Source organism: Vigna unguiculata, chromosome 4, assembly GCF_004118075.2.
Source record: "Vigna unguiculata cultivar IT97K-499-35 chromosome 4, ASM411807v1, whole genome shotgun sequence".
NCBI classification, from domain to species: domain Eukaryota; kingdom Viridiplantae; phylum Streptophyta; class Magnoliopsida; order Fabales; family Fabaceae; genus Vigna; species Vigna unguiculata.
Genome location: NC_040282.1, coordinates 5416015 through 5428797, shown reverse-complemented (window position 1 = coordinate 5428797; position 12783 = coordinate 5416015). Strand labels below are relative to the sequence as shown.

The window sequence follows — 12783 nt, the reverse complement described above, 5'->3', positions numbered from 1 at the left end:
CAAAAGTAATATAATAACCAAGAATTGTTTTTTTAAGTAGGATGGATATAAAACCATATTTTTTTTATTAATTTAGCAAAACTATAATATTTATAACTTTGTTGGAATTTTTAAGAATGAAAATGTAAACATTTTACACACTATTTACTGAATAAATAATAAATAAATTAATAAAATAATAAGAAAAAGTCAAGAATTTCTCCTAATGATCCTCCTTAAATCAATTTCTCTCACTAAACTCAAAAATTAGTTTAACAAACCCTCTGACTCTGACAGACAAACTCTCATCATTCTCTTCCACTACTTTCCGCTACCTTGTCGTTTTGATCAATCCCTCAATCAAAACGCACATTCTCCCCCTTTCTCCCAAACTTCGCCACCCTTTCTCCGCCCAATTTCCCGCGGCTTCAACCTCCGACGCTATCTCTGGCCACGCAGGTATCCTCCTCGCTTCCGATCTAACGCTCTCACACACGTTTTTCTCTTCTCGCTTCGTCGATCATCGTCGACTTACGTTTATGCGTTCGAATAGGGTTTCGGTGCCGGATTCTTCATCCCTGGGTTCCAATTTCGTTTCTCTAATTTCGTTTCCACGTTCTCTTAGTTTCATAACTTTTCGTTTTCTTGATCATGAATTGAAGCAGCGAGTGAAGAAGGTCGTGGACGATGAGCAACGTGTTCGAGGGATACGAACGCCAATACTGCGAGCTCTCGGCGAATCTAACGAAAAAGTGCACTGCTGCTGGTGCTCTTAATGGAGGTACTGGAAAATTCTAACTTGATTCTTCTTTTTTTTTTAAAATTTCCGGCTGTTGTGTTGTGTTGTTGATTTATTTTGTACTTGATTTTATAAGGTATAAATTTAGGTATTTTTGTGTACTTGTATGTCTTTCTTTTGTAGGATATAGTCCAAAAGTTTGTGTTCTCATTCTTGCATATTGTTAAGATATGATTCAAACTCCTTTATTTCTTTAGTGTAGAATTCAGTTATATTGCTTTGCTTGAATTTAGATATTGAATTTATATAATGACGTTTAGGATGAATTAGGATCATTTAAGTTATTGTTGTGTGTACAGTTAATTAGTCAAGTTCATTTGCTTATTTTTTTTATAGGTACTTCTTTCTATTTTAGAATATGATCTAAAAGTATTCTACGATGTGATCTAAAAGTTTACAAGATCTTAGTTTTTCTAAAAATATATGATTGAAACTCTTTCATTACTGAATTCAGTTACATTGCTTGAATTTGGACAATGACACATATCGTGAATTAGGATCCTTTCACTTATTGATGTGTATAGCTCCTTTGGACCCGTTGTGTAGCTCTCCCTGGTGGTTGAAATTCTCTCCAGAAAATTTCTCCTCTCAACAGTTTCCAAGATGTCACAGCCAGCTAGTATTGTTTTTCTTTGGTCATGACTAGACTAGGGGCACTCTTTTATTTGTGTCTTCTATTCTATATTCTATATGTCATTTTAGAAATGTCTCATATACAAAATGTGTAAATTTTGGAGAGACAAGGTTGAAGATCTTGCTAGCGTTTCATAATTGCAATCTGTAATTTCTGCATTTCTTGATGTTGTAAGCTGTGTTTTGGAGCAGATACTGCATTCTGTTGATTTTGGACATTTGGTTATAAAGGTTAACAATGACTATGTAAAGTGACCTATCATCTCTGTTTCGTTGTACTGTACTCTTTCAGAACTTGTTTTCCACCCTCCTGTGTTTGTTGCTGCATCTTTTTTTTGCACTTTTTGTCAGTTGAATGGGTGCGGGGAGGCATTCTAAAGTATGCATCATAGGATAAAGTGAATTCTTGTACACATTTGGTATGCCATCAGATTTTTACTCTATAAATATAAATTCTTATGGATCTTAACGTATTTATAGAAGATTATCTTAATTCTTGAGTAATGAATGAACTATAGGAATGTCAAACTATTGAAAGTTTTTATGTGGATGGAGGAAGTGTTGAATCTTATGATTATTTTGGAGCAATGCACATTTCACTATAATTTTTACGATTTTCTGTTTATTTTCAGAGCAAAAGAAACAAAAAGTTTCTGAAATAAAGACTGGGATTGATGAAGCTGAAGCTTTGGTACTTCTTTTTCTTCTGCATTAGAAAGTTGTCTTTATTTTCCCTATACTCTAATTCTGATATGGTTTATGTAATGAATATGTAGATTCGAAAAATGGACCTCGAGGCAAGAAGTTTGCAGCCAAACGTCAAGGGTGTGCTTCTTGCTAAGTTGCGGGAGTATAAATCGGATCTAAACAATCTTAAAACTGAAGTGAAGAAAATTCTATCTGGTAACTTAAACCCTTCAGCTCGGGATGAATTGTTGGAATCAGGCATGGCAGATGCTATGACGGTATGATTAATTTATTTTAGCATCCTCTTTTGATACTTGAAGATGATTAATTTTGTTATGAAGCTATAACAAGGATGCAATTTCATTATCTTTTCCCTCTGTTTATATATACTTCTCTAGTCAAATCAATGGGTTAAGCAACGCCTTATTGTTGTTGATATTTCTTTTCCCTTTCAAGCAAGCCATGTACATCCCTCACTAGTCATTTTTTTTTCTAGGCAATTCAAATAAAAGTTGAGTTTAGATTACATTGGATCTGTTACACCAATTATCAATTAACGGACATCTTTGAAGCTATTTGAATACTAGAGATAGCGATGCAATTAAGACCAAATTATGTGGACCAAAGTAGTATTTGACCCTTATTTATTATTCTTCAACACATTGTTTATATTATTATTCCATACATGACTAGGTTGATTTCTATGTATGTACTTGATAATAACACATCATTTATGAAATACATCCCTCTTATTAATGGTCAAACAAAGCGAATGAAGTTTAAGCAGTATCTTTTCACACTGCATGAAGGATACTATACCTTTAATGGTAGATAAATTGTAAAGATTAGGTTATAATTTTGCTGGCAGATAGTTATTGTATATCAAATACAACCTTAATATTAGATCTTTTAGAAATTATATTTAACTAATTTAAACCAATTAAAATTATTGATAACATTCATATTTATCTAATTTAGTACTAGATTAGGTTACGCATTAGAGGTTTAATATGATCTGAATGGATAAATAGATTTATAATTTAATTAACTTTTATTCTATTAGATGCTTTGATATTAATAAATTTGTGGTCAACTGGTTTGTGGGACCTCCAAGATTAATATATGTTAGATTATAAATTTGCTGGGCTACATCCAGGGCCAAATCGCAGTTCTATTTTCTGATTTCCAGATTTGAATTCCGTCTTCATTTCTGAACCAACCCTAAACTGACATAATGCAAATACATTAGGCATCTGCTGACCAGAGAACAAGATTAATGGTGTCAACTGAGAGGTTGAATAAGACCAGTGATAGAGTTAAGGATAGTAGGAGAACAATGTTGGAAACAGAAGAGCTTGGTGTCTCGATTCTTCAAGATTTGCATTCACAGCGCCAATCTCTATTGCATGCGCATAACACGGTAATCTCCTTTCATTCTTGTTCAATGGATGATATGTTTTACTATTAGTGACATGAAATTTTACTTTTCAATTAAAAGTAATTTCAAGTCTAATATGAAATGTTCTTTTCCTTGAGTCAAATGCGTAGTAACAGTAGTGTTAACACCATAAAAAGTACATATCTTTTGATCTACTGATGGTTGTATTCCCTCATGCAGCTCCATGGAGTGGATGATAACATAGGCAAGAGCAAGAAAATTTTGACCAACATGTCAAGAAGGATGAACAAGAACAAATGGATTATTGGTGGCATTGTTTTGGTTCTGGTTATTGCGATCATCGTGATCCTGTACTTCAAACTTTCTAAATAGCCAATCAATTACCTTTCCTTGTAATGGTCATAAAGGTCGCCAAAATACAATGATTACTATTATTTCCCATTGTGCCCCCTCCTCGTTTGTGATTTGTGAGTGTTTTTTGGTCAAAGATGATGCATTGTGCAGTGTTGCCATTCAGCTTCATACTGTTAGCTTCTTTCAATGTATGTATCTAATGATGGGTTTGGCATGTATGGAGTATTGATTTTTACTTTTTTTTGTGTTCAGTTGTTACATGATTTTAATCATGAAACCAAATTTTGTGTGGTTATGGTCTTCAAATATAGACTAATATTGGTTCTAATCCGTTGGAGTAAAGTATGCAGCTACAATTTTGCATGTAAATCACCTGCTTGCCATCCTGTATAATAAAATCTTCAGAACTATTACAGAAGTTTAATGAGAAGGATGATGTGAAATGTGAACGGAAACCATGTTAAATAATCATCATGCGTATTAATTCCGTAAAGCATATATTCTCCCTTAATTTGATTAATCAAAATGAATTTCTTACTTTCTTTTCTAATCAGATTTTCTTTTTAATTTAAGATATAATTAAACGTCTTCCCATCTATTATCTTAAAAAACTAAACATTATGGTAAAGGGAAAAAGAAATATTCTGTAAACTATAAAACAATGTTTACCTTTTACAATTCATTAACTTAATCAATATATTAGATTAAAATTTAGTTAAAAGGTAATATACACACACACACACACACACACACATATATATATATATATATATATATATATATATATATATATATATATATATATATATATATATATACACACACACATTTCACCTAATCCAAACTATTGTAATGGAATTGAATGCAATTAAACTCTTTTTACCATACATTATTATTGCACCAAATTTTGTTGGCTGAAATTCCTTAAATTTGTTGTAAAATGTAAATATTTTGAAAGAAATTGACGAGAGAGTGAGCATGCATGCATATAATTTCCTTTGCCTTAACTCCAGTCATCGCCATATGGTATGAGATGGTCACATTCACACATCAGACAACATCACTGTCCTCTCTTCTTCCGTTCTCTTCTCCGGAGATGCGCCCGCGCCTCTGCCCTCCGTCCCGGCGAGCAGCTCCACGCCGCCGCCACCGTTTCCGGCCTCCTCTCCTCTCCCTCCAACTTCCTCCTTAACGCCCTCCTCCACCTCTACGCTGCTTGCTCTCTCCCCCTACACGCGCAGAAACTGTTCGATCAAATTCCCCACAGTCACAAGGACTCTGTGGACTACACCGTCCTCATCCGCTGCTCCCACCCCCTCGATTCCCTCCGTTTCTTCCTCAAAATGCGCCAACGCTCCCTCCCCGTCGATGGGGTCACGCTAATCTGTGCTCTTGGCGCGTGTGCCAGGCTCGAGGAGGACAACCTCGTGGCTCAAATGCACGTGGGTGTGGTGAAGTTCGGGCTTTTGAGGCACATCAAAGTGTGCAATGCTGTGATGGATGGTTATGTTAAGTGTGGGCTTTTGGGTGAGGCTAGAAGGGTGTTTAGGGAGATTGAGGAACCCAGTGTTGTTTCTTGGACTGTGGTGTTGGAAGGTACAGTGAAATGGGAGGGCGTGGAGAGTGGGAGAGTGGTGTTTGATGAAATGCCGGAGAGAAATGAGGTTGCTTGGACTGTTATGATAAAGGGGTATGTTGGAAATGGGTTTACAAAGGAGGCTTTTATGCTTCTCGGAGAAATGGTTTTTGGTAATCAACATAGGTTGGGTCTTGCAGAAGGAGCTAGTCTGTCACAACGTGGTGAACCGAGGTTTAAATCTCCTTTGAGAGTGGTAACCACATCAAGTGCCAGGCAATGGCTTCAAGAAGAGAAAGACCGGGGTTTTGATAACCAAGAGGCATTCTGTGATGTGGAAAGAGCTAGCCTCCTACAATGTAGCGAATCAAAAATTGAATTCCTGCGGGAAAAGATGTCTACTTTTAGTATTCCACAATATGTTGGACATGATTGGTTTCGAAGAAAGACACTTGTAGAAAACCAAAACGAAAAGGAGATGGTTTATTGTTGTGGATTTGGGTTGAATTGGGTTACTTTGTGTTCTGTTTTATCTGCTTGTTCTCAGTCTGGTGATGTGAGTGTGGGAAGGTGGGTTCATTGTTATGCTGTTAAGGCTATGGGGTGGGATTTGGGTGTTATGGTGGGGACAAGTTTGGTTGACATGTATGCCAAATGTGGGAGGGTAAGAGCTGCGTTGATGGTGTTTAGGCACATGCCACGGAGGAATGTGGTGGCATGGAATGCCATACTTGGTGGGTTGGCCATGCATGGGATGGGGAAAGTTGTAGTGGAGATGTTCGAGTCCATGGTGGAAGAGGTGAAGCCTGATGCTGTTACTTTCATGGCCTTGTTAAGTGCTTGCAGCCATTCGGGTCTTGTTCAACAGGGTAGGCAGTGTTTTCATGATATGGAGTCTGTTTATCGGGTACGACGGGAAGTAGAGCATTATGCTTGCATGGTGGATCTTCTTGGTCGAGCTGGACGATTGGAAGAAGCTGATGTTTTGGTGAGGAAGATGCCAATTCCTCCAAATGAAGTTGTTTTGGGGTCCCTTTTGGGTGCTTGTTATGCACATGGTAAGTTGAACCTGGGGGAGAAGATTATGAGGGATTTGGTTGAGATGGATCCCCTCAACACAGAATATCATATCCTGCTTTCAAACATGTTTGCATTGAGTGGGAAAGTAGACAAGGCAAATTCCCTCAGAAAGGTTCTTAAGAATAGGGGTATCAAAAAGGTGCCAGGAATGAGTTCGATATATGTTGATGGCCAACTTCATCGGTTCATTGCTGGGGATAAATCTCACCCAAGAACTGCAGATATATACATGAAGCTTGATGACATGATTTGCAAACTGAGGTTGGCTGGCTATGTTCCCAACACAAATTGTCAAGTGCTGTTTGGTTGTTCCAATGGGGATGATTGTATGGAAGCATTGGAGGAGGTAGAACAAGTGTTGTTCACTCACAGTGAGAAACTTGCACTTTGTTTTGGCCTAATGACCACACCACTCGGTTCTCCCCTCTGTATTTTCAAGAACCTTAGGATATGCCAGGATTGTCATTCTGCTATTAAGATTTCTTCTGATGTCTATAAACGTGAAATTGTTGTTCGAGATCGTTATCGTTTTCATAGTTTCAAGCAAGGCTCTTGTTCTTGCTCTGATTATTGGTGAATTACACTTATAACTTGAAGCCACCATTTGGACCAGGAAATTGAAGTCTTTCGATGAGGACAAAGAATAACAGTTTTACAGTATATAGATATATCGTACAATGCTTTCTGCAATAATATTCTGTTTTTCTCAATCATATGTTGCTCACATTTTTATAATTTTCTGTCTCTTTCGTTGTTAATATTAAAGATTTGTATCAATAATATATATGATTATAAGAAGATTTCGTGTAAATTTGGGAAACAGAATCTCTGTTTTCATTTTACTATTTTTGATATTGCGCCTAATTCTTCTGCAAGTTTTATCAATATAACATATTCTGTGTCAAATTTTGGGTTTGAAACAATAAATGGTAAGAATTGTTTTTCCTCCATAGATGTTCCACTAACAAAAATTGATTGTATGAATATAAGTTTTCTTGTCTGTATGAAAATGTGCTTTTACTTTCAAGACTTGTTGTGCATTCACTTTTCTCACATTTGGATACTTTTCCTCAAATTGGAACAATGTTGATATTGAGCAAGGGATTCCAACAATTTTAAGAAATTGAAATATTTAATAATTGAATTATTTGTAATTAAATTTTCTTCATTTTATATGTAATTAGTTTGGATGAAGTAATTGAAATATCTTAAATTTTAATTTTCTTGTTTGGATAAAACAATTTAATTTTTATTTACAGCAAACTTAACTTTACTTTTGAATCTAACTTAACTTAGTTCGACCTTCAATTTAGTACGACTCGTCTTGACTTTTGGTTCAAGTCGACTTGAGCCGATTTGACCTCCAATGTTCGACTTAGGCTGATTCAAATAGATTCGATCTCGACACAATTGAATCAATTCAACCTTAGCCAATTCGGTCCGAGTTGAATCGACTCAACCTTCAACTAGGGTAGATTAGTTTAAACCTTATGTTGACGCCAACTCGACTCAACCTTGGACTCATATTGACATGGCTTGACCTCCAGCTAGGGCCGGCTCAGCTTAAAGCAGTCTTGTTTGGACCTTCTGGCTGAGCCAACTCGGTTTGAACTTCGGTCCAGGCTGAATCCACTTGATGAAGGTGAATGACAAAGACAAGTAACAAAGACAAACAATAGAGACAAAAATACTAGGGTTGATATGAAGAAGAAGACACACCAACATGAGAGTTTTTATGTTTGTTTATCTAATGTTAGGATTGAGATGCAACATAAGTGAACAATGGAGGCAAATGAAAAAAATGAAACAAAGAAAGATGCACTACAGGAGTTTTAAGTTTGGTTCAACCTTCAACCAGGGCCGATTTGGTTCCAAGTCATAGTCTCGACCTTCGGCCAGGCCATCTTGTTCTCGACTTTCCCAGATTAACAAGGTTGTCCTTAGATCTAAGATGACTCATTCCAACCTTCACCTGGGACCGACTCGGCTTGACCCGAGGTCTAACATGACTCAACTCAACTTGGGGCTCAGGCATACTCAACTCGACCTTACGTTTAGGTTGAATCAACTTGACCTTTGGCTCAAATCGACTAGGCTCGACCTTCAGCCAAGGCCAACTAGTCTCGACCTTTGACCTAACTGACTTGACTTGACCTTCTATCTGGCCGACTAGGCTCAAACTGTGCCCCGGGCTAACTCAAATTGACTTGTTGTTTGGCTGACTAAGCTCGACCTTCGACCAAAATGACCCAACTTAACCGATCGACTCGACTTAGAGAAATCTCGTCTCGACCTTCAGCTTAGAGTAAGCTCGTCTTGACCTTCAGCTAGGATCAACTTGACTCAACTTGGGGACTGGGCCAACTTGACTCGACCTTTGGTCTGGGATGAATCATCTTAACCTTCGGTTCAGGCCGACTCATCTTGACCTTCTTCTCGGGTTGGCTCGACTTGATCTTTGTCCTAGGCCAACCAAACTCAACCTTGGTCTGGGCTATTCTGACTCAAAATTCTGCTTGGGCCGGCCCCACTTGACATTCGACCCGAGTCGGTCAAACTTGACCTTTGACTCGGGTTAGCCCAACTTGACTTAGGGCTTGGGCTTACTCGGCTTGACATTCGGCTTGGGTCGACTCGGTTTGACCTTCGTCCCGGGACAACTCGACTCGACCTTCAACCCGACCTGACTTGGCTCGACCTTTAGCCCGGGCCAACCCGGCTCAGCCTTTGGCCCAACTTGAACCAACTTTATCTTTGACCCGGCTCGACCTTTGGTCCAAACTGGCTCACCCGACCTTTAACCTAGGCGGGCTTGGCTTGGCTCAACTTGAGGCTTATGCTAACTCGGCTCAACCATTGGTCAAGGCCAAATCGACTCGACCTTCGACTAAGCTTGACCTTTGACCGAGCTTGACCTTCGACCCAGCTTGACCTTCAAATCGGGCCAATCAGGCTTGACCTCTGGTCCAGGCTAGTTCGGCATAGGCCCGCCTGACTCAACCTTTAGCCCTGACTCGCCCAACTCGACCTTTGACCTAATCTGACTCGACTCAACCTTATACCCAACCCGACTCGACTTTTTGGACATGTGGACATCTTTTGTCCTAACGAATGAACAATTTCACAACTTTGAGAAATTTCAATTTTCTTTTTTTTTGGAGTAAATTTCAAATTCTACTATTTTATTTATTTGAAATACATTCTTAAAATTCTTCAATTTCAATTCCTTCCAATTTCATCATTCAAACATATAATTTTTCTTGAAAAAAATTTCAAATTATGCAAATAAATGAATTACTCTCTTAAATTATCTCATCCGATTACAAGAATAAATAAGGATTGCAATTGTTATTATTTTCAGCACATCCAAAATTTGATTAGATAATTTAATTTATGATTTGATTAATATCTAAAATAATTGGAATGAAACCAAATTAACTAAACCGTAATGTAATATATTAATTTTACTACTATATGTAATTAAGCCTTCACAAAAAAAAAGTTTAATCATGCCTTTGGTTCCTATTTTCGTAGCAAAATCTTAATTTGGTTCCTCTATTTTTTTTTATCTCAATTTGGTCCATTCCGTTAGTGGTACAGTAACACCTTAAAGAGGGTGTGTCACGTGTTCCTGGATTTTTTGACTTTTTTATTTTTATTTTTTGATTTTTTTATTTTTGATTATATTTTTTTGAATTTAAAAAAAAAATTGTCACGTGTCAAGTTGTCATTGTACCATATGGATGTGACAGAGTGATGTGGTAATGACAATGACACGTGTCACTTATATGTCAGGTGTCATTTCTACTTTCTCAATTTTGTCCCTTTATTTTAATTTTTATCTCAATTTAGTCCCTATTTTTGTAAAAAATGAGCAACTTTGTCCCTCTCCAATTTGAAATCAAAGTTGTTTTTTATATAAATGTACACAAATATTTCTATCAAAATTGATATTTCAAGTGAATATTTTTAACAAAATTAAGTTTATTTAATATTGTTTTAAAGTTGTTAATAGAAAAAAAATTGATAAATTATATTGATATTTTATTACATCGTACTTTACTATTGTTTTTTTATTTGAATTTATATTTTAAATAATTGTATATTTTTAAAATATGTAAAGTTTAATGATTTGTACACAAAGGTTTGAATTGGTGTAAAAATAACAATTATAAAAATTTTAAAAATAATTTTAACTAGTTCATGTAATAATCAAAAACATATAAATTTAAAATTTGAAAACAATTTTAAGCAAAGCTGGATGTGAAACACAAATTTAAATAAATTTAGTTATGTTAAAAATATATAATAAAAATATCAATTTGAATAAAAATATCAAATTTAATAAAAATATTTGTATAACATTTATATAAAAATTAATTTTTTTTTTAATTTGGAGAGGGACGAAATTACACTATTTTTACAAAAATAGGAACTAAATTGAGACAAAAATTAGAATATAGGGACCAGATTGAGAATGAGAAAATGATACCTGGTATAATACTGACACGTGACATTATCACTATCACATCATTTTGTCACTACCACGTGGTCCGACTACAGCTTGATACGTGACAATTTTTTTATTTTTTTTTTAAATTCAAAAAAATAAAATAAAAATAAATTCAAAAAATCCAGAAACTGACACGTGATACCCCATCTAACGCTGTTATTGTACCACTAACGGAAAGGACTAAATTGAGATCAAATCTCCCAAAACAGGGACCAAATTGAGATAAAAAATAAAGGAACCAAATCGAGATTTTGTTATGAAAATGAGGACCAAAGACATAATTAAAAAAAAATCATAAAACTTAAATCAAGTTATATTTTACAAAAAAAAACTTTAAATTAACAAATCCAATTTAAATAAAATACAAGTTGTACAAAATATTTGTATTAAATAATTTTTCAATACAAAATAGCTCAACAAACGTATAACTTTTAGAAAATATTAAAACAAAACAGGTTGGATGGTAAGAAAAAGGATCCGAAATCATCTAAACAAATACATCAAATCTATTCTCAAATTGTAATATCTCAAAATTAACTTTAAACGATAGGTACGGTTCGATCTCTTGCATCTTGGCAAAATGTGAATGTGAAAAGCGCGTAGATATTTATTAGATATTTTGGTTGATTTTGACTCCAAACGATACAGCATAAGTTTACGTTGTTGTAGTTTGTACTTTTAGTGTTTATATTATTATAAGCAACACTATCGTGTAATGAAATAAAAGTGTGGAAAATTTTACAAATATATAATATATTTTTGTACATTATTTTTCTATTCATATTATTTATTTTAAATCTTCAATTTCGCTTAAACATGCAGCTTTCAGTAGTTGGTATATAATATATATATATATATATATATATATATATATATATATATATATATATATATATATATATATTGAAACACTTCTGGGATTAACAATTACAAAACATTTTTTCAAAATATGTATATAGTAAATTGTTTTAAGATTTTAATGTAAAAATAGTATCAAATGTGTTAATATATTTGTAATACAAATGTTTTATATGAAAAATCACAATCTCCTTCTTAATATGTTAACTTCACTACCTACATATAATTAAGTTTTAGAAAAAGAAAAACTAAAACTTAAATAAAGTTATATTTTACAAAAAATATATTTTGAAATGAACAAATGCATTTAAATAGAATCCATGTTGTATAAAATATTTTTATTAGATAATTTTTTATCAATACAAAAATAGTTCAAAAAACTTATAATTTTTAGAGAATATTAAAACAAAACAGATTGGATGGTAAGAAACAGGATCCGAAGTCATCTAAACAAATATATCAAATCCATTGTCAAATTGTAATCTCTCAAAATTAACTTTAAACCAACCCTCAAGCAAGCTTAGGGGAAATCAATGTAGTTTTAATACAATTTATTTACAATCTAAAATTAATTTATATAAGTTAAAATTTAGATTTCCGAAAAAATATTAAGAAAATAATTTCTACGCCATTAAAAGATCTTTCACATTAAAATATTCAGTATTAATTTTTCTTCTCTAGTTATTATGTTTAATTTATTATTCTTATTAAATTTATAATTAATTTTTTCTTGATTGAAGGTCTATGTTATTTTTTTTTCATTATTAAGAGTTTATTTAATTATGCAAAAGATCAAATTGGTGTTCTTTAAATGTTTGCATGACTCTCTCTTGCAAAAAGTCTTTTATATATATATATATATATATATATATATATATATATATATAAAAGTCAAAACTTATTTG

General features: G+C 34.2%; 2 protein-coding genes across 3 annotated transcripts; both read left to right on the top strand.

The window, feature by feature from the left end:
- The first annotated feature begins 239 nt into the window (after positions 1-239).
- On the top strand, positions 240-4146 carry LOC114182513 (vesicle transport v-SNARE 13). Of its 2 annotated transcripts, none has more exons than XM_028069396.1 (6): positions 240-438; positions 645-760; positions 2044-2102; positions 2188-2376; positions 3348-3518; positions 3717-4146. In XM_028069396.1, exons 2-6 carry the CDS (start codon positions 667-669, stop codon positions 3867-3869), a joined length of 666 nt encoding a protein of 221 aa, XP_027925197.1. In that variant the 5' UTR covers positions 240-438; positions 645-666; the 3' UTR covers positions 3870-4146. The 2 variants fall into 2 exon arrangements, with proteins under 2 accessions (XP_027925197.1, XP_027925198.1); XM_028069397.1 differs by having other exon boundaries at positions 243-438; positions 642-760.
- Positions 4147-4756: 610 nt separating this feature from the next.
- On the top strand, positions 4757-7269 carry LOC114181322 (pentatricopeptide repeat-containing protein At5g15340, mitochondrial-like). Its single transcript, XM_028067747.1, has one exon. The coding sequence runs from the start codon at positions 4880-4882 to the stop codon at positions 7082-7084; it is 2205 nt and encodes a 734-aa protein (XP_027923548.1). The 5' UTR covers positions 4757-4879; the 3' UTR covers positions 7085-7269.
- Positions 7270-12783: the final 5514 nt, after the last annotated feature.

Bases quoted from the DNA above. Each gene is read 5' to 3' on its own strand.
- LOC114182513 (XM_028069396.1), top strand. From the start codon at position 667: ATGAGCAACGTGTTCGAGGGATACGAACGCCAATACTGCGAGCTCTCG. The intron at 761-2,043 runs GTACTGGAAAAT...GTTTATTTTCAG, and splicing joins TGCTGGTGCTCTTAATGGAG to AGCAAAAGAAACAAAAAGTT. The intron at 2,377-3,347 runs GTATGATTAATT...CAAATACATTAG, and splicing joins GCATGGCAGATGCTATGACG to GCATCTGCTGACCAGAGAAC.
- LOC114181322 (XM_028067747.1), top strand. From the start codon at position 4,880: ATGAGATGGTCACATTCACACATCAGACAACATCACTGTCCTCTCTTC.